General features: G+C 56.5%; 1 protein-coding gene across 1 annotated transcript in view; it reads left to right on the forward strand.

Moving 5' to 3' along the window:
* The first annotated feature begins 204 nt into the window (after positions 1-204).
* FGF18 (fibroblast growth factor 18) overlaps positions 205-19,917 on the forward strand; it is a 34,035-nt gene continuing 14,322 nt past the window's right edge. The window contains exons 1-3 of the mRNA XM_033096439.1: positions 205-794; positions 957-993; positions 15,047-15,227. Of these exons, the coding sequence (XP_032952330.1) occupies positions 763-794; positions 957-993; positions 15,047-15,227 (250 nt within the window). The 5' untranslated portion in view covers positions 205-762. The remainder of the gene's footprint in view (positions 795-956; positions 994-15,046; positions 15,228-19,917) is intronic.

The following is a 19,917-nucleotide window of genomic DNA, read 5'->3' on the forward strand; positions in this document are numbered from 1 at the left end:
CCCGGCAGGCAGGCAAGCAGGCAGGGCCGCCTTTGATGTGGGCGCGGCGCACCCAGGCGAGCTGAGCGCCCGTCCGGCCGCGCCCCGAGGGGGGAGCCCCCGGGCCCCGCATCCTCATTGTGCCGGCTCGGGCCCGGGCCCGCCCCCGGCCCCCCGCCCCCTCGCCGCCCGCGCGTAGAAAACGCCCCGGCCGCCGCCAGTGGTGGGAGGCGGCGATGCGCACGGCCAGAGAGACGCGGAGGAGGAGACATGAGCCGGCGGGCGCCCAGACGGAGCGGCCGTGACGCCTCCGTGCTGCAGCCGCTCGCCCCGGCCCCGGCCCCGGAGCGCTGACCCCTGGCCCCGCGCAGCCCCGCGCCCCCGTCGGAGAGCGCGCCCAGCTTCCAGCCCCGCCGCGCATGCTGCCACCGGAGTGAGCCGGTCAGCCAGCCTCCCGCGGACGCCCGGACGGCCGGCCGGCCGGCTGTGAACAAGCTTCCCCGCACCGGCCGGGTGCTTCCTGCACAGCGGCGGCCGCCCCGCAGCACCCGCGCCAGCCCGGAGGGCGCAGCGCTCGGGAGGAGCCGCGCGGGGCGCTGATGCCGCAGGGCGCGCCGCGGAGCGCCCCGGAGCAGCAGAGTCTGCAGCAGCAGCAGCCGGCGAGGAGGGAGCAGCAGCAGCGGCGGCGGCGGCGGCGGCGGCGGCGGAGGCGCCCGGTCCCGGCCGCGAGGAGCGGACATGTGCAGGCTGGGCTAGGAGCCGCCGCCTCCCCCCCGCCCAGCGATGTATTCAGCGCCCTCCGCCTGCACTTGCCTGTAAGCGCCCTGCGCGGAGCTGCCCACCCTGCCTGTCCGTCTGTCCTTATCTGTGTGCCCGTGGCTCTGTCTGCCCGCCACGCCGTCTGATTTCCCCGCTGTCTGTCCGCGCGCCTCTCTCTCTCAAGTCCCACTGACCACCTCTCCATCTCTCTCCCGCAGGTGTTTACACTTCCTGCTGCTGTGCTTCCAGGTACAGGTACGTGGGTTCCTGACTCTGACCTACCCCCGCCCCTGCCTGCAGTACATGTCGACCCCCTCCCCCGGGCCGCGCCCCCTCCCGGTGCCCCACCCCTCCTGGGCGCAGAGCCCAGTGCACCTGTTCCCAGGGCGCGGAAGGGCGGTTCCGCGTGCGCCGGCGGCGGACCGGCCAAGTGCAAGGGGCTGTGCTGCGGAGCTCAGGCTGGCGAGGCCCCTGTCAGTCTCGGCTGGTAGGAGATCCCCGGAGCCTGCGGGCTCAGCTCCTGCCATGTGCGGGACTCCAAGCCCCCTGCCCGCAGCCTGCGAGGAGTTGGGACCTAGGGCTTTTCTCTGCCAACCGTCTCTTAATATCTCCGCTCGCTCTTCCAAACAAAAAGGTTCTTTTCACCCGAGTGAATTTTGAGTACAGGGAGAAAGCTTCAGTTGTAAATTACTCTGTGGTTTCAAAGGCGTTTGTAGCACTCAGAAAGACAGACAGGGAGAAACGCAGGGCTAGGGGGGACTGGGGCGAGAGGGAGCAGAGCGGGGTGCCTGGGCTGAGGGGCTGTTGCCCGCGAGGCCGCTCCCGAGCCGGCTGCGCTCTGCACACCCTCGCCCAAGGTGGTGCAGCCCTCGGCTGGTTCCCCGCCTCGCTCCCCGCTCGCTCGCTCTCCGTGAATCAGAAGAGGGCTTGGCGCTCAGCCTGGAAAGCACTTGCTAAAATCTGATCTGTTACTTCAGCAGCTTTCAGACTCGGGAAGGTCTTGGCACGCAGACAGTTGGAACGCTCCGGCTTCCAAAGCCGTGGAAATGAAGGAAAAAGGGAGGGGGGTGGGGGGGAGTGGAGCGAAGAGGGAAAGAGGGAGCCGACTTTAGCCCCGATTAGAACCAGACCAGGGCTGCCTCAGCCTGGTGTGTATGTGTGTGTCGGGGAGGGGGGGCGGAGGCAAAGGGAAAGGGAATAGGAAGTGCCAGCTGCCCTAGCGCCCCCCAAACCCCCACCCACCTAGAGCTGCAAGGGAGGGGCCATAGGAGGAGTTGGACTAGGGCCAGAAGAGATTATCTGCCATTTCCCCCTCTGGGTTGAAGGCAGGTGTCCTCACAAGTTTAGAGGGGATGCTCAGGCCTTAGGCTGCTGGGTTCCTGAGGTGCCCGGAGAGAGCCTTGAGCAGGGAACATGGTGCTTCTCCCAGTGTGGGGGCGCAAGGGGTGCTGGGTGGTGAGTGCAGTTGACAGCAACCTCTTGCAGTGTTTGGTGGCTGTGGTGGTGGTGACGGTGGGCCTACGTATCTCCCCTCCCACTCCTAGGAGAGGACTGTTACCATCAGGATTGGCGTTGAGCTGGGGGCAGCTAGTTGGGGTTGGGGGCTGGAAGGATGGATGGATGGACGGACGGATGGATGGATGGACGGACGGACTGATGGGTTCTTCCCTCCTGTTCGCTAGGCTGGGGTCCCCAGTGACTCCTTGAATCAATACAACTGGAGTCAGTAACTTAAGACTGGCTGTTTGCCAAAGCAGATGTGACCCTGTGTGGTGGCGGGGGTGGGAGAGGGGGATGGCTGGTGTCAGAGAGAGAGGCCAGTGCCAGGCGTGGACTGTCTGGTTTGCAGCTGAGTCCCCAAGCAGAGGGTAGGCCCCAGGGTCACTCCAGGGGATCTGCTTGTCTGACCTGGGCAAGAACTCTTTTCCTGAGTGCTGAGCCGAGCCTGGGGTGGGGTGGGGGACAATGAAATGGGCGTACAGGTAATGAGATGGTGGCAAACTTTGTTGCCCAAGCCTTTTGATGCTTACTGACTCTGGATCCTTGAAGCAGGAACCCAGGAGGGGTTTCTGTGTGGTCTTTGTGTTCTCTGGGAGAGTGCAAGGGAGGGAACCTGGCCTCTGTCTGCATCCCACCTCTCCCTCTTTGGTGAGACCTAGAGCCAGCCTCTTGGGGAAAGAGCTGGGTGGTCTGTCTGGGTTAGGTCCATCTGGGTTAGGGCTTCAAGCAGCTGAGGGAGCCCCTTTTCCTGCCTCTCCCTTCCTTTGCAGCCTTTCGCCATCCAAAACTGCCATAGGACTGATACTTTTAACCCACACACTTGTAGAGTACCTAAGGATTGGATTATGGGGGACGAGGGTCCCTGAAACATCACACCAAAATGGTGCCCAACTGTGCTTATATCTGGGAGAGAGTTCCCAGCTCCCCACAGATTTTCAAAGGTGCCCATGAGTCCTAAAAAGATAGTGTAGTGGTTATGGGCAAGCTGAGTAGGCTCATGTTCCCATTCAAGCGAGGGACAAAAGTAGAATGGTCATAGAGGTAGAGATGAGGGGTGGGACCCACGTGTTAGTTGCAGGGAGTCTGAAGTCTGCTCCTGGCAGAGGTGGTGTTGGGCAGACCTGGAAGGGCAGCTACTTCCTGGACAGGGGAAGCTTAGAGGGTGGTAGTGAGCACTTCTTTAGTGAGCAGGGCCGGGGCGGCCTCCCTGCACAGTGGGAAGTGCTCAGGGCTTTGCAAGCCAGGCGCTGGGCTGAACCCCAGCTCCATCTTGCCCTTTCTGTAGACCCCTGTGAGTCTTCGCTTCATCATTTGTGACATGTGTGGCCCTGAGGCCGAGGTGATGCATCATAAGTGTGTAAGAAGTTCTGCAAATTTTCCTCCACCTAGGAGGGCAGTGTTCTGCTAAGAAATGTCCACCTGTGCCTTTCCTTCCCCCACCTCCCTGTTTTGGGGGACGAGTCCAGTCTTAGCAGTGGAGTTCTGGTGTCCTCCCCCCTTGCCATCCATCAGCCACCAGACCCAGAATGGGCCTTTGCCCCCAGCCTGCAGCCACATTTCCTGAGCACAGTTAATGCCCGACACGGCCCCACCTCGCCCATGTGGTGAGCCCCGCCCTCACCCGCTTCACCCACTGGCCACCCTGGTAAGCAGGAAGCTGGGAATTTAATAAAATCCCTTCACACGACTTGGGACACCGTGGATAGCTCAAATCAGAAGAATTTTAAAAATTTCCAAGGGGAGCAAGCAGCGTGACCAGTAAATTGCTTTTCTGCACTTGGCTGAGCGCTGACAATGACACCGGGCTGGGCCTTTCACACAGCTCAGCCGGCACCTGCCTGACATTGTTCTGCCGCCAGGCTCCGCTAGGTCCTGGCCTTCCCTAGACAGGCCAGGCCGAGGGGGACCAGGACAGAGGAGCCTCCCACAGCGCCACTTCCTCTCACCCCACCATGTGTTCAAGTTTGGAAGTTCCCTTCCATACTCCCTCTGCCCCTGCACCTGTCCTGCGTGATGTTTAGACCCTTTCGCTAAGCTGGCTGGGATGGGGAAGCTGGAGACAGTCCTCTGGGTCATAAGGAGGATGGGAATGAGCCCTACTGGGTAGCACTTTTAATTTCTTAAAGCAGTGACATCATCTGTCTGTCCATCCAGTCAGGTATTCATTCAACAAATACTTGGCTGGGAGCCTGCTTCCTGCTGGCCCTGCAAAGAGACTGGTCAGTTCATGGTCTCAGAGCACTCCCCAGCTAGAGGGGGAGAGTCCCAGATGAACAGGACCTCCTTTTATCCTGCCCCTCCTCTCTCAGGCTGTGAAGTTTAGTGAGGCAGGCGTGTCCTTCGGTCCAGCATGGGAGGAAACCAAGGCTTGGGGAAGGGACCTGCCTCCGGTGAAAAAGCATTGCTTATAAGGATTTGAAAGCGGCTCTGGCATCAGAAGCTTGTTGCATTCTTCCTACCATTCTTCCTCCTGAAGTAGGAGGGGTTTAATATTCCTACTTCATAGATGGAGAAACTGAGGCACAGAGCAGAGAAGGATTTGTTCAAGGCCACGGCTGACTAGAGACTCGGGAGTCAAGAGCTTGTATTTTTTTTCCACCACACCAGGCAGACTTTTTCAGAAAGAATACGGAAATTATTAAGAAAGGATGCTGGTGGGGAAATGGAGACTCAAGAGGCAGGCTAGGGGTCCTCAGTGACAGCCCCCCAGTGAATCTATAGGGTCGGGGATGATCAGAGCCCAGGTAGGTGTCTCTGTGGTTGAAGACACCTGAGTCTGCAGGCCCTGATCTTCCTGGAATGTTCTGGTCTGAAAGCCTCAGAGCCAGAGGTGGAATTCTTGTTTTGGAGGGTGTCTGGGGGATTCAATAGTCCCCTCCCAGCTTCTTTTCCAGCAAGGGGGGGCAGGGGGGGAAGCGGGGGGGGGCACCCTGCCAGCATTACTGCAGACCAGGAGTGTCGCCTCCCCTGAGACAGGAAGGTGGATTTCTAAAATTTCTGGTAGTTGGCACCACAGGTGGTGTCAGCAGGCTTGGGTGTCAGGGGCACAGCGCTGTCTCCACCCTGCTCTGGGCAGCTCTGCGGACACGCTGGGTTCCCAAAGGCAGGTGGAAGGGGCCAAGGAGAAGACTTCTGTCCTCAGCAGGAAAGTTGTGCGTATGGGAATCAGAGTGCCGGTGTGTCAGGCTAATAATGGTACTGGTAGCTGGAACCAGGTACTGTGTGCTCACTATGTGACAGGCAGGTGCTTTCTCACAGCTTCTAGCCTACGCCTCACAACCAGCCTGGAATGAGAGAATTCTACAGATGAAGATGGAGAGGCTCACTGGCATGAAATCGCCTGCCTTTGGTCGCATAGTAAGAGAAGGAAGAGCTGGCTTCAAGTCTAGTATTAGCAGCTCTAGGACCCCAGCTTACTCTGGAGTCTGCCAGCCTGGTTCAAGTGGTTGCTCTGCCTAGTCTTTGCTGTGTGACCTTGGACAAGTTACTTAACCTCTCTGGGTCTCAGCTTCTGCACATGTCAGATGAGAAGAAAACAACCCACAGAACAGTCCCTACTTCCTAAGGGTGTGGAGCAGGGGGAGTGCACAGCCCGGTGTCCTGATCTCTCGTGTGTGTTTCAAGACCTAGCCCCTGTCTGTGCCTCTCGCTCTGGGAGGGCTCCCTTGCCCCCAGCCCCATCAGTGTGGTAAGCTCCCCTCACCCAGGGCACTGCGGCCTCCTGGTGACCGGGAGAGGGAGGGTATTGATTGTTTCCTTTCTGAGCACAAAGGCTTGCTGAGAACCTTTGTGGGCCCCATTCTTTTTGCTGGGTCAGGTCTGCTCCCCAACTCACCAGGATCGTGGGGAAGCACTCAGGGAAAGGCATCGCCAAGGGCCTGCCAGTGTGGCCTGGGGGTCAGGGGCAGGCGAGCCACGCCTCAGTCTGAGGCCTATTGTTGGTGCTTTGGGCCTGAGTATGGGCATTTGTTCTGGAGCATCAGCGGGTAAGGGGGCCCCTTGGGCTTTAGTCAGCCTTGCTGGTAGGGGCTGGCAGATGTTTGGGTATCTTTTGCTCTGACACTGAAATGGCATAAGGCCACAGGCCCATTTAAAATGCTGCTGTGGCAAGGACGGGTCGAGGACAACCCTCCTGTGGGCCACGGAGCAGAACGACTCTCAGGACCCTGGAATTCTGGCTCATTGGATGCTCTCGCTCTCCGTGCCTCAGTTTACCCACCTGGGCATCGTCCAGGTGAGCTAGGTGGCTTCTGTAGTGCTTGAATGCATGGGCTTTGGCGTAGGAGAGACCTAGGTTTGAATCGTGTGTGTGCTGCTGAGCAGCTATTCAGCAAATTTCTTAACCTTCACCCCTCTGCACCTTGGTTTTCCCCATCTGTAAATGGGGTCACCTACTTCCTAAGGGTTGTTGTAAGGACTAAAGGGGTAATGCACAGAGTAGCCAGCACCATGGCTGGCACTCAGTAAATAACTGGAAATAACTACGTGGTAGTAATTGCTCAGCTGATTGTATCTTAGGTATGTAACATGCTGCAAGTATATGTTAGGTATGTAACATGCTGCAGGTATGTGTTAGGTATGTAACATGCTGCAGGTATGTGTTAGGTATGTAACATGCTGCAGGTATGTGTTAGGTATGTAACATGCTGCAGGTATGTGTTAGGTATGTAACATGCTGCAGGTATGTGTTAGGTATGTAACATGCTGCAGGTATGTGTTAGGTATGTAACATGCTGCAGGTATGTGTTAGGTATGTAACATGCTGCAGGTATGTGTTAGGTATGTAACATGCTGCAGGTATGTGTTAGATATGTAACATGCTGCAGGTATGTGTTAGGTATGTAACATGCTGCAGGTATGTGTTAGATATGTAACATGCTGCAAGTATGTGTTAGGTATGTAACATGCTGCAGGTATGTGTTAGGTATGTAACATGCTGCAGGTATGTGTTAGGTATGTAACACGCTGCAGGTATGTGTTAGGTATGTAACACGCTGCAGGTATGTGTTAGGTATGTAACACGCTGCAGGCATGTGTTAGGTATGTAACACGCTGCAGGTATGTGTTAGGTATGTAACACGCTGCAGGTATGTGTTAGGTATGTAACACGCTGCAGGTATGTGTTAGGTATGTAACACGCTGCAGGTATGTGTTAGGTATGTAACACGCTGCAGGCATGTGTTAGGTATGTAACACGCTGCAGGCATGTGTTAGGTATGTAACACGCTGCAGGTATGTGTTAGGTATGTAACATGCTGCAGGTATGTGTTAGGTATGTAACACGCTGCAGGTATGTGTTAGGTATGTAACACGCTGCAGGCATGTGTTAGGTATGTAACACACTGCAGGCATGTGTTAGGTATGTAACACGCTGCAGGGTGCTGAAGAAAGCTAGAGAGGGCATGCGTCTTGTATCAGTGACATCAGGCCTCCAGTCTGAGGCTTTGGATTCAGGTCTGGACTGAATCCTCACTGTACCACTTGGAGGCTGTGTGGCCTCAGGCAAGATCGTTAACCTCTCTGAGTTTCTGCCTCCTTATCCTGTGGGAAATGGGCCTGCCATTAAACTGCTACTCTCCTCCTGTCAGGAGGAGTAACTGAAACCATGTCTTAGACAGCTGGCGATGCAGTAGATACTCAATTATGGCACTTCTCCTCTTGGCATTCAGGAAACATTTGTGAGATGCCTGCTGCATGGCTGGCCCTCGATGGGGTTTTGAGATAGATGAAGTCATCCAAAGCTTCAGTGTTGTCCTCGAGGTGTCCCCCGGAAGGGATGGCTGATGCTGGGCGACTTTCTTCACACCCTCCCCTCCCTGACCTCTGTTTTGGAACCACTCAGCGCTTGGTCACTCTCCTGTGACCCCGTGCATGCTCTGCTGGGGCTCACAGGGACACATAGGAGCTCCGACTCCAGACCCAGCCCCCTGCTCACACCTGCTTGGCCACTTGGTCACCATGGATTGAGCAAATTGCTTGGCCGCCTGCGGCTCATCTGTCGTATGGGCATCTGGAGAGAACCTCCCTCTTGGGGTTGTGTACTGGTGGGTTGTGGTCGCCTGGGGGAAGCCTTGGCACTGAGCCCGGCTCATTCTAAGTGTTAAGTGAATGCGAGTTGCAGTTAACGTAGGACTCTGCTGTACCTGGAGGCTTGCTTGTCTGCCTGCTCCTGGTTCCTGGAAGTCCCGGGAGGCCTGACACATCCCACGGGCCCTACGGCACCTGGCACAGACCTGGCATGCAGGATGCGTGCTGGGTCAGTGCGTGGGGGGGAGAGGAGCAGCTTCTCTGCGGGTTGGGCACCTGGATAGAATACCCTCCCCTCCTGGGGCCAGGTGTGGGGCACAGGGGGCTCAAGACCTGTCACCACTCTCCTGAATCTAGGGTGCTGTGTGTACTCTGATGAAACCAGACTCTGGGGCAAGAGGATCTGGCCAGGGAAGGTGCCCCATTTGAGCCTTGAAATAGGAGCAAGCCGAGTGAAGACATTGTGTGTGTGTGTGTGTGTGTGTGTGTGTGTGTGTGTGTGTAGCAGCCATTGCAGGCACACAGAACATCTCTACATGGAGCAGGGAACATCCTGATGTGCTCAGGGGACTTCGAGCCAGTTGGGGTACCTGGAGCATCAAGTTCAAGAATGGGGTGATGTAGAAGGCCATGATGGGCATTGAATGCCGAAATAAAGGTCTTCTTCTTTACCTCTCAGGTGTGCATGACCACTCTCCCCACACAAGGATTTTAAGGGCGAGGGAATTGAAATGGGGGGGGGAAGGGAAGGGAAGAAAGAAGGAAACATGAGTCTTTAGTGGTCCAGCCCCCTCCCCCAGGCTGTCTCCAGGGTTGACCGCCAGTGGCACCCATATTGACGATCTGTATGGAGAAGGCTGATGTATGGGGAGAGGGAACTCCGGTCAGCTGCCTTGGGTGGTAGCATCCCCCACCCCCAAGCTGTTGGCTCAGCCCTGCCAATCAATACATTGATAGCCCTAGGAGCTTAATGGACAGGCTGGGGGTGGGGAAGCGCCCTTTGCAGCCTTACTCTATGTGGATTGGCTTGGGTGGGAGGAGTGTGACGGGAGAGAAGGGAGAAGCCTGGGGCTGAGCTGTGGGTGGGGGTGTCAGTCTGAGCCAAGCTGATTCAGGGCTGGACCCGGCCTTCCTTCTCTCCTTTCTGTCCAAGGTGCCAGCTGGGGGAAACTCACGGGCTGTAGAATCAGATGTAGGTGGGTTCGGATCTTGGCTCTGTCACTTTCTGTACAGCTTGCGTGAGCCCCTTGGCCTCTGTCTCCCTTTGTCCCAGGGATGGTAATCGTCAGAACTGCCCAGGTCCTGTGAGGAGGAAGGAGACAGTGCCTAGAAAGTGCTTAGCTGGGGCCTGGCGCTCAGCAAATGCCCACTAAGTGGGAGCCAACGTCAGGCTCGCGCTCAGCGATAATGACCCATAGAGCCCTGCAGCTGGCGGCAACTTCTGGGCCTGTGCCCAGGCCGCTTGCTCTCGAGGAAGAGTTTGGGGAGCTGCATATCGGGGTGGAGAGTGGTGCTGACTATCAGAGACCACTCCTGGAGCATGGGGTGCAGGTCTCAGGTTCTAACCCAGAGTTTGGAGAAGCTCTGAAAAGCCTCACATGGCTGGCCGGATGCTGCTGTCGCTGGAGGTGGTGATGGAATGTGGCCGGAAGTCTGTGGGTTGCCCCTCCTGGGACCAGGGAGACCCTCCCTTTCTGGGCAGGCTGCCTGGAGACAGGGGCAGGCCTCAAGGATGGGGACCTAGGCAGGAGGGGGCAGTGTGACCCCATCCTCTTCTCCTGGGAGGGGGAGAGAGCTGAAGGCTTTCAGCCTTTTCATTTTAATGCCCCTGCCCCAGTCCCTGCCCCAGCCATAGTTTGTGACTAGGACCAACTGAACAGGGGAAAGGAGGTGGGTGAAGGAGAGAAGGAGCATGGGAGTGGCGGAGAGCTTGGCTTCTAGAATGAGGAGGAGCGAGTTGGATTTGAATCTTGATTCCCTTTTCTCACGAGTTCTGACTTTGGGCCAGTGATGTAACCTCTCTGAGCCTCAGTTACCTTATCTGTGAAATGGGGACAATAACCACACTAAGTCATAGGACCACTCTGGGGATCACTTAGGGTCATTTGCCTAAAGTAGTGCTTAGCACAGAGGACATGCTCAGTAAGTAGTGGCTGTTTAGAAAACCCAAACGAAAGGAAAAAAAGTCACGCTGTTTTTACTAGTATAATCTTTTTCTGAGATAAGTATTATAAATAATCCCCATTCTGCCAATGAGAAAATGAGGGTTACAGACATCAAAGACGTTGGTGATTTGGCGTGGAAGCACCTGAGGTCAGTCAGTGCTAGTGAGTGGTTGTGTGTTTGTGTAGCATGTGTACCTAGGTGACGTGCGATGTGGCAGATGTCTGTGGGAGGTGGGAGTGTGGCCCAGGCAGAAACAGGAAGCCCCCGGACATGTCTTCAGAGCCATGAGAGGGTGGGTGAAGCTGAAATCTTCAGCCAGAGGGAGCAGTGGTGGCTGTTGTCTCGCGTGCGTTAGCGAGCCACGCTGACTGCTGGCAGAAGGTGGTGTCTCTGTCCCACTCAGCACCATGTCCCTGCCTGGCCACGCAGGTGGAGCTGGGAGAAGAGTTGAATATGTGGGGGCCTTGTTGCCCGTGAGCAGTTCCTGGCTCAGGGAGTAAATATCTCCACCAGAGCCTTAGGGCAGGGAAGAGGCTGGGTGGGGGTAATTGGGGTTCTAGTCAGGCTGCCGGGGGACCCCACAATAGACCACGCTGCTGTGACAAAACCTACTTGGATCCAAAAGAGAATCTGTGCGTATGGGGTGGGGAGATAGCAGAGAGACAGAGGGCGTCTTCTCTGCCTAAGGAGACGTCCTGGGTGTGCCAACGCTGCTCACCTCATGAGAGCTGCAGCGATTTGATTTTTCTCACATGGTAGCTTTCAATTCCCTGGTGAGGATGCACCTGGAGGGCTGTTCCCCCAGCAGAGAGCAGCACTGACTGTTCTAGGAAGGCCTGGAAGACAGGCCCCCCTTAGCCAGTGAGGCCAAGTGACCTGCTACCCAGCTCGCAGGAAAGGAGGAGGGAGAGTGTTCCTGAGTCGGCCGCTTTGCCTGAGCTCTGCAGGTAGACCCTGGAGCTCCCGGCATGGAGAGGTGCCTTTGAGGTCCTATCTGCGCAATGGGCTCTCTCGGCTGCCCACCTCCACGGGTGGTTGAAGGAATCAGATGGGATACCATGTCCAGGGGCTTCTTAGGAGAGGAAAGCTTAGCAATTGATAGCTTTCAAAACACCACTTGCCCTCCTCTCTTGGGCACTCTGGTGAGTAAGCGGTGGGGCTGATTTTGGTTGCCAGCTTTCCCTTGTCCTAGCCATAGTCATTTAGCAAACATTTGCCGGCTGCCTCCTAGGGGCAGAGCTGGAGAGCCAGGGATGAGCCTACAAGCTGGACTCTGGGACAATAAGCCATTATTGTTAGTGTCCCGTGGCCCTAACTGAGCCTGGGGCAGGGTGGGCCAGGAAGGACTTCCAGAGGAGGCGCCTGAGGGCCAGTGTCAGGTGGGCAGAAGGGTCCTGGTGCCCTGGGCAGAGGGTCTGGCCTGGGCAAAGGCCTACAGCCCCCAGAGGTCTTGCCCAGGAAGCCCAGGGCCTCCCATCTCTTCAGGAGCGTGGACTCTACTTCCGTGTCAGAGGCCAATCCGTCTACCTCCCTTGGGATTGATGTGGCCACAGAGTGTGGCTTAAATGGTGGAAGCTGGGCAAGATGGATTGTTCCCCCTACATCCTGGGAAAGGGCCACCGGATAGCCCTGCTGACCCTGGGTCACTGCACTGCCTCTGTCCATTGCACCAGGGAGAAAATCATTAATGGGAGGCTGGCTTCGGGGGGCAGGGCAGCTCCCCTCGGGGACCCAGGGTAAGGAGATTGGTTTGACCTCTGGTCGATAAGGGCTCCTGTGAGCAGGAGAAGAGTTGGAGGACAGGGAGGGAGGCTGGAGGCCTGCCCCTGGGGGAGGGGACAGGGCCAGGCCACCTCAGGAAGTCATTCCAGGAAGGTCGAGGGCCACATGCCCACCAGGGGGGGACCTCAGAGAGCACCAGCGTTCTTCCCACCCTGAGCATCAGGATGTGAAATGAGGGGGGTCCCAGGTTTCAGATCCTATCTGTGAATGGGGATGGGGATGAGGGGGGGGCTGGCCACGAGAGTCGTAGGAGTGAAGGGTGTGTATGCTCAGTGGGCCAGTGGCCAGGCCCCACCTCACCCGGCTGTGTGGCTCAAAGCAAACGACTTCACTTTTCTGAGCCTCAGTTTCTATGTCTGTTAAATGGGAGTGAGAAGCATTCCCATGTTTCTGGGCTGTTGGGAAGATCCAAAGCAGTATCATCTTCCCAAACTGTTACTTGCACTGCAGAAGTGCCCTGTCTGTAGGGACAGAGAGTGTGATCCGCTCATGTCCCCAGAGAGGCTTCTGTTTGCAGGGCTTCCCCAAGAGCCTCTTCAAGGGCTGCCTTATATTCTCTCGGCAGTTACCCCTACTGAACACTTACTCTATGCCAGTGCTGTTCTACGACTTTATATATTTAATCACAGCAACCCATGAGGTGGGTGCCATTATCATCACTCTCATTTTATAGGTGAGGAAACTGAGGCCCAGAGAAGTTAGTAACTTGTCTAGGGTCCCTTACCTAGGGATGACCTGGGTTTTGAACTTGGGTCCCGCTCCTGATGGCACTGATGGGGCAGGTGCGGCCCAGCGTGGGTGGTGGTGGTGGTGGTGGTAGGGCTAAAAGCCAGGCTTTGGGCTACAAGGCCTGGGCTGCCATTGCCTGTTCTGTGAACTTGTCAGTTCAGCTTTGGAGCCTCAGTTTCCTCATCTGTAACCTGGGTTAATGCTTCTACCCTGAGGATGGTGGTGAAAGTTAAATAGTAAGGCACAGCTGAAGTGCCTGTGGGGTTCAGGCTGGGGTGGGAGGACAAGGTGCAGGTCAGCTGGGGGACAGAGACCCTGGGCTGGGTGTGGGGGTAGCCCTGAGGGAAATACTGTCCCTGCTCTTGGGAGGTCACAGCTGAGGGGTGAGACAAATGCTTGGGTAGCCCCGGTCCCAAGAGCTCTGCAATGAGCTGAGTGGGGCCGCGCTTTTGTGGGGCTGGGGTTCTGTGTGTCTAGTATCGTGTCTGACCTTGTGGGTGCGTGGATCAAACTCGGGACACTGTCTGGGCTTCAAGAATTGTTCAGCTTTATGGTTAAGATGGGATGGGACAGGCATACAGTTAACAGGGCATAGAAAAACCTAATTTAATGCGAAATGGAATGACAGGATCTTTTCAATGTTTGTTCAGTCATTCATTCATTCAATAAATGTTTGTGTTTCTACTGTGCTACATGCAGGGGATGTAGCAGCAAGTGACAGAGAGACAGCTCCAGCTTTCATGGTGCTGCAGTCTAGTCAGAAGGAGACAGACAAAAACCAGATAAATAAATGTTATGTCAGGTTGATAAATGTTATAAAGAAAAACAAAGCGTGGTCGAGAGATGGAAAGTGACAGAGGTGGGGTCAGCAAAGTAGTCATGGAAGGCCTGTCTCAGGATGGGACACTTGAGCAGAGACCCAAATAAAACAGAGAATGTAAAAATCTGGGAAAGAGCATGGAAGCAGAGGAAAGAGCACGTGCAAAGGCCCTGAGGCAGGTGTGCATTCTCTGTTTGAAATGCTCAGAGACATCATAAGGCAGCCAGTGTAACTGGTGGGACGGAGTGGTAGGGGATGAAGGTGGAAAAGCATTTGGGGGTTCGTTCTGCTGGGTCTTGAGGCTGCGGTGAGGACCTTTATCTAAATGTGACAATGGCAAGCCCTAGAGAGTGTAGAGGGGAGGATCACATGAGGTGATTGGGTTTGGTGGAGGGTAGACAACCAGGGGGCAAAAGTGGAAGCGGGAGGCCAGTGAAGAGGTGGGTGCAAGTTGCCCGGGTGTGAGGCCGTGTTCGGAGAAGGGAGAGGGAGAGATACATGTTGGGTAGCCAGAGGCAGCTTCCCGGACGGTGTGGTCAGACATGAATGAACTAAAGCTTGAGGGATACAGGACATTTCGATGGAAGATGCAAAATGAAGGCTTCTCCTATAGGAGCCAGAGATGTGGACAAATGCTTGGTGGTGTGGGCCAGCATGAGGACCCTCGGGGCATGGAGAGGGGACCCTCCCCCCCACAAAAAAAATCAGCTCCTAGGGGAGAAGTGACAGTAGACTCTGGCCCATTCGTTTCCAGGGTGAGACTTGCCAGCCTTCTTCCTCCCTGCCAAGGACTCAAAACAGCAATTATACGCCCCAGCCCCCATTCCACTCCCATCTCCGTATGAATTTGGGGACTTGTCTCCCCATTTGCTCACTTTATCCTCATGGCCACCCTGGGATGTAGTCAGAGCAGGGGCTCTGCTCTATGGTTTTACTGGGAAGGAATCTGAGGCAGAACAAACCAAGTGCTCAGGGTCACACACTTTTCACTCTAACTTGGGGCTCTGGTGGAAAGATAGCAGGCTTTGTTGTCAAATACACTGAGGCCTGATTCTTATCTTTGTCACTTCCTGGCTGGGCCACCTCGGGCAACTTGCCTCACCTCTCTGAGCCTCAGTTGTCTCATCTGTGAAATGGGGGTGTTAATGGGACAACTATGAGTGTGTGCTGAGGCCTGGCCCAGAGCTGGCAGGAAGCCCTGGGTCTCTGTTGAGAATGTGGCTCTGGTCCTCAGGGGCACCAGGACTTTCAGGGGGGCTCACTGTCACCCCTTTCTCTGACCAGGTGCTGGTGGCCGAGGAGAACATGGACTTCCGCATCCATGTGGAGAACCAGACGCGGGCTCGGGACGATGTGAGCCGTAAGCAGCTGCGGCTGTACCAGCTCTACAGCCGGACAAGTGGGAAGCACATCCAGGTCTTGGGCCGCAGGATCAGTGCCCGTGGCGAGGACGGGGACAAGTATGGTAGGTGCCAATCCCTTCCTCCCCCAGCGTACACATCCTCCTGGGCCTCAGTTTCCTCATCTGTGAAAGGGGGATGCCGTGGTGCATCCCTGAGAGCCTTGTTGGGAGTACTGACTGAAGATATGAATCAAAAGTGCTTTTCCTGATAAACGATGCCCCATAAATGGCGGTTGTTATGGCTATCAGTGGCTTGCTTGGGGACAACCTAAAGCAGGTGCCTGTTCCCCATGGCACAGCTTCACCAGACCCAGGTTCAGATGCTCAGAGGGGTGGGAGCCTCTGGGTAGCGCTTTCTGGATGTTGGTGGTGGTGGAGAGAATCGGCATGGTGTGTGAGTGTGTTTACCTGTGAGCATGTGCGATTGTGTGTTCACGTGTGTGTGCATGTGTATGTGCGTGTGTGTGTGTGTGTGTGTGTACACTGGGAGCTTCAGCTTGTGCACCTGTGAGGCATGGGGACAGCATCTTGGGCCACGGTCCCCTTGACCTGCCCTTGACCCTGGAATTGCCCTCCTCCTCTGGGATGTTTGGGAACTATCACCTGCCTCTCTCCCTAAGCCCCCAGCCCACAAAGACCCTTAGTAGTGAGCGAAATAGACAGGACTCTGCCTTCCCAGGGCTTGGAGGGGATTTGGGGAGAGATGCTGAGCACACACTGATCACGCCCCCACCATTCCTGCCTTCTCAGGCCAGGTTCTGGGAGGTGGCTGAGGAGCCTTGAGCCAGGGCAGAGGAGGGCGGTGGCTGGAGGCAGCTGGGGCTGTGGGTGGCCCAGGCTCGGGGCTGGGGCTGGGTCCCGCCTGTGTGCTGTGAGCTTCTAGCCCAGGTTTTTCTGGGATGATGCCCCGCCTGCCCGCTGGCCCCTGCTCACTGCAGTCAAGATGTGACAACAAGACAAATAATTTCTTGGCCCTTTTATCTTGGACACCATTTATTTTCCCTCAGCCCCAGGGCAGGACTGACCTCATGGTAGGGCCCAAGTGTGGCAGCTGCACTGTCACTGGGGGCTGGGCCAGGCCGGCCAGGCAGGGCTGGGCCACCCCAGCTCCCGCTTGCTTCTCCAGGCCAGCTGCCTCCCCTCCCTTCTCCTGCCCCATCACTCTTTACTGCCTCCCCTTCCCTTCTTCCATCTTTCCCCTCCGCTCTCAGTCTGGCTGTTTCTCCTTTCATTGAGGCCTCTTCTTCTCTCTGTCCTCCTTCCTTCCTGGCTCTCATCCTTCCCCCTCTTTGTTTCTGTCCCTCTCTCTGTCTCCCGGCTCCCCACTATCTCTGTCCTTCTTTCTGCCTCCTTCCCTGGCTCACAGCTCTCTGCCCGTCATCCCCACTCTCCCAGGCCCTCTGCTGGCAGCCTCTTTGGGGCCTCTGTCCTTCTGTGTGCCCCCCCCTTGGACGTCTGGCTGTGCTGGGCAGACCCAGGTGGTGCTTTTCCCTGGGATCTGCTGTCCAGTTGCTGCCAGGGAAGGGGCAGCTGGCTGGCCCGGGTGGGAGGGAGGTGCCCTCCTGGGGAGTCCCCCTTGCTAGCCCCTCCAGGCTGAGAGAGTACAGGGGGGTCAGACTCTGGTCTGAACCATCTGTCCACACCCTGAGACAGGAGGCAGGGTCTCAGGAGGAAGAGGAGCCCGGGCAAAGGGCGGGCTCCACTCTCTAGAAGCCACTTGTTCTCTCGTTTCCTCTGCCTGAACTAGAGAGAGACTCAGGGGATCTCACCTGCTGTGTGTCCTCAGGCAAGCCTTGCCTTCTCTGGGCCTCAGTTTCCCTTCTGGACAATACCGGGTTAGACGAGAGCAGTGCTTCTTAAACATGAACGTGCATGGGACTCACCGAGGGCTCTTGTTAAAATGCTGATGTTGATTAGGTGGGGCCGGGTGGGGCCTGAGCCCTGCCTTTCTGGTGAGGGTCCAGGTAGTCCTGAGGGTCTGTCCAGGGACTAGCCCATCGTGGCTTCTCCTCCAGCTCCACAGACCCTAGATTTAATAATTCTCTCTCAAGGAATATGTTTATCACTCCTCCAACCCCCCAACACCCAGGGCGGCATGCGGCTTCGCTGGTGCCGAGGTGCTCCATTTAAATGTCACATTAGAAACCCAGATGAGGGGACAGGACCCCATCTGTGAGCCCTGGGAGAGCAAGTGAGACAATGGAGCCAACTGAGGCTTCCAATCTAGATAATCAATACAAATATTATTGGGAGGGTGATTTATGTGGCCAAGCCGGGTGAGGAGGACGGGGCTGCATCAGGGGCCCGTGGGGGAGGGGCGGCTGGAAGTCCCTGGTCAGGGGGCTCAGGAGGGTCCAAGGACCTGCTCCCTCCTTCTCAGGGCTCAGTCCAGCTGGTAGAGTGATGCCATCTGAGACTCTTATTCACATACAGAGTGCAGTCTGGGCATTTGAGCAAACACCAAGTATAAACAAACACCTGGAATCTGGAATCCCCACAAACACTTGGAATCTCAGGTTCGAGTCTGTAAAACACTGAGAATCTCATATTCCACGGCTTCCTGAGGCGCTAGGCTATGTGGACGGGCACAGGGTGCAGGCCCCCCTTTGTCTGGGTGCCCTGCCCAGAGGCTCTCGACCTGCTTTATGGCGGTGAGCAGCCTGGTGAAATGTGCTCAGATGTCAGGCAGCAGGCCTTCCCCACCAGGCTGTTCTGCAAGAGGGTCTCCTAGTGACCCCCTAAAGCTGTCCTGGAGCCCTCTGAGGGCCCTGAGCGTGGACTGCTCCAGGAGCGAGGGCTTTTCTTAGCTTCAGACTGGGCTGTGGAGGGAGAGGTATGCTGGCCAGGGGGCTGGGGCTTAGGTAGTGGGACACCTGGCGGGGTGGGGAAGAAGGGGGCGTGGCCACCCTGGCCACCTGGGATTATCGCATTAGTCCAGTCTCTCCCAGCGCTTGGTCCTGGTCACCTCTGCCCTGCAGGAGCTGCTACCTCAAAGAAATAGCACTGGACTAGGAGGCAGGACACCAGGTTCCAGTTGCCGCTTGGCCACTGAGCAGCCCATGGAGCTTGGGGCAAGCACGTGTAGCCCTGGGCTCAGTTTCTTCATCTGCTAAGGAGGAGGAGAAGGCCCCACTCCACCTGCCTCCGAGGTTGATGCACTTAGGCCCAGGACCGGAGGGGGCAGCCCCTCCAGGCTGCAGGAAGCAGTGCTGTGGGTGACAGGACTTGAGTCTTAGAAGCCTGGGGCCAGCTGAGCCTGCACTCAGGGAGGGGTGAGGGCCCTGGCATTGGGGGGGTGGTATGCGGGGCGCAACTCTGCTTTTATAAGCCTTATGATTAGATATTCCTGCCTGCTTTCATTTGAAAACAAGGGCTTCTCTATTTGATTATAAAAAAGAAAGACAGTTTAAAAACCCCAGGTTTTGCAATAGGCCAACCTCCCAGGACTGGCAGTGCCCAGACAGCCCCCGAACAGGCCACTGGAGGGCTGTGTTGGCCAGGGAGGTGGCCTCGTTGAGGAGTTGAGCGTGTAGGCTCAGGGGCTGGTTGAGATTGGAGTCTCGGCTCCACCGCTTACGAGTTCGAGCCCACAGGCTTAAGTTAGCCTCGTCCCATTTTCTCTTCTGTGAAGTGGGGTAATTGAAATGAGAGAATACCTTAAGGCCAAAGAGTCGATGACTGTTAAAACAAGAATACTAGTACTCATCACAGTCGTATGGGGACAGAGGGGGGCTGTCCCCTTCTCAGGAGCTGATTCCTGGGTCTTCCAGAAGGGACTCTATCTCTCTCCCATCCGTGAGCCCTGGCATGTGTGCTGCAGGTAGAAGAGGCTTCTCCATGACCACAAACAAGTAGGGTCAGGCTGGCCGTGTTCTGGCTGCTGTCTCAGGCCAGGTGAGGAAGGATCTTTGGACCCTCCCGTTGGGTGTGGCCTGGTCTCCTCTTAGTTCACTCACTTGTCACAGAGTTACTGAGCACTGGGGGTACAGTGAGTAAGACACAGCTGGTCCCGGCCCTCAAGGAGCTCCCCGGCCAGAGCCTCGTTCCTTCCTCAGAGTCAGCCCCTAACTTCCTGTGTGACTGTGGGCCGTGCCCATTCCCTCCCGGTACCTGGGTTTCCTCGCTATAATGGGGCCGGCATGTGGGGTACGGGGTGTGGAGTTAGCACTCTCAGCTTCCTAGCGCTCAGCATGCATGAGTCCGTGATTTCAGCTGTGTGTCCGCTGGCTGCTCGGGGTCATGGGGAGTCGGTCTGCCCTGCTGGGCTGCCTTCCTGAGCCCCCCCGCCCCCCAATCACGCCCCTCCAAGAATATAAGCTGGAAAGCAGTGACCTTTCTGCGTGTCCCCATGTCCAGTACAAGCCCCCCGCCCTGACCTTAAAGGATGAATGAATAAAATAATGATGGGGTAACTCAAAGCAGAATCAGGGGCCAACTTGTGTGGCTCCCACAGGCACGTACGTGGGGTGTGCCTGGGCTTTTTCTGTGTTATGATGACAGTGGGAGTCTCTTGTCCCCATGTCCCTCATTCTGGTACCTGTTGGAGGGCTGTTTGGGCACGGAGCAGGGTCCTTTGGGCTGGGGGTGTGGCTGAGGCGGCAGAGAACCCTACTCTCTGAGTCTGACCGCCGAGTCCATTCTCCATAAAGCAGTCCAAATATGAGACTGCATCACTGCTCCCAAAGGCTCTTCTGTCACTTAGAATGAAATCCAAGTCCAGTGGTGGCTTGGCTCCTGCTGGCCGCTCCAACCT

The sequence above is a fragment of the Rhinolophus ferrumequinum genome, chromosome 24 (genome assembly GCF_004115265.2).
Source record: "Rhinolophus ferrumequinum isolate MPI-CBG mRhiFer1 chromosome 24, mRhiFer1_v1.p, whole genome shotgun sequence".
Lineage (NCBI taxonomy): Eukaryota > Metazoa > Chordata > Mammalia > Chiroptera > Rhinolophidae > Rhinolophus > Rhinolophus ferrumequinum.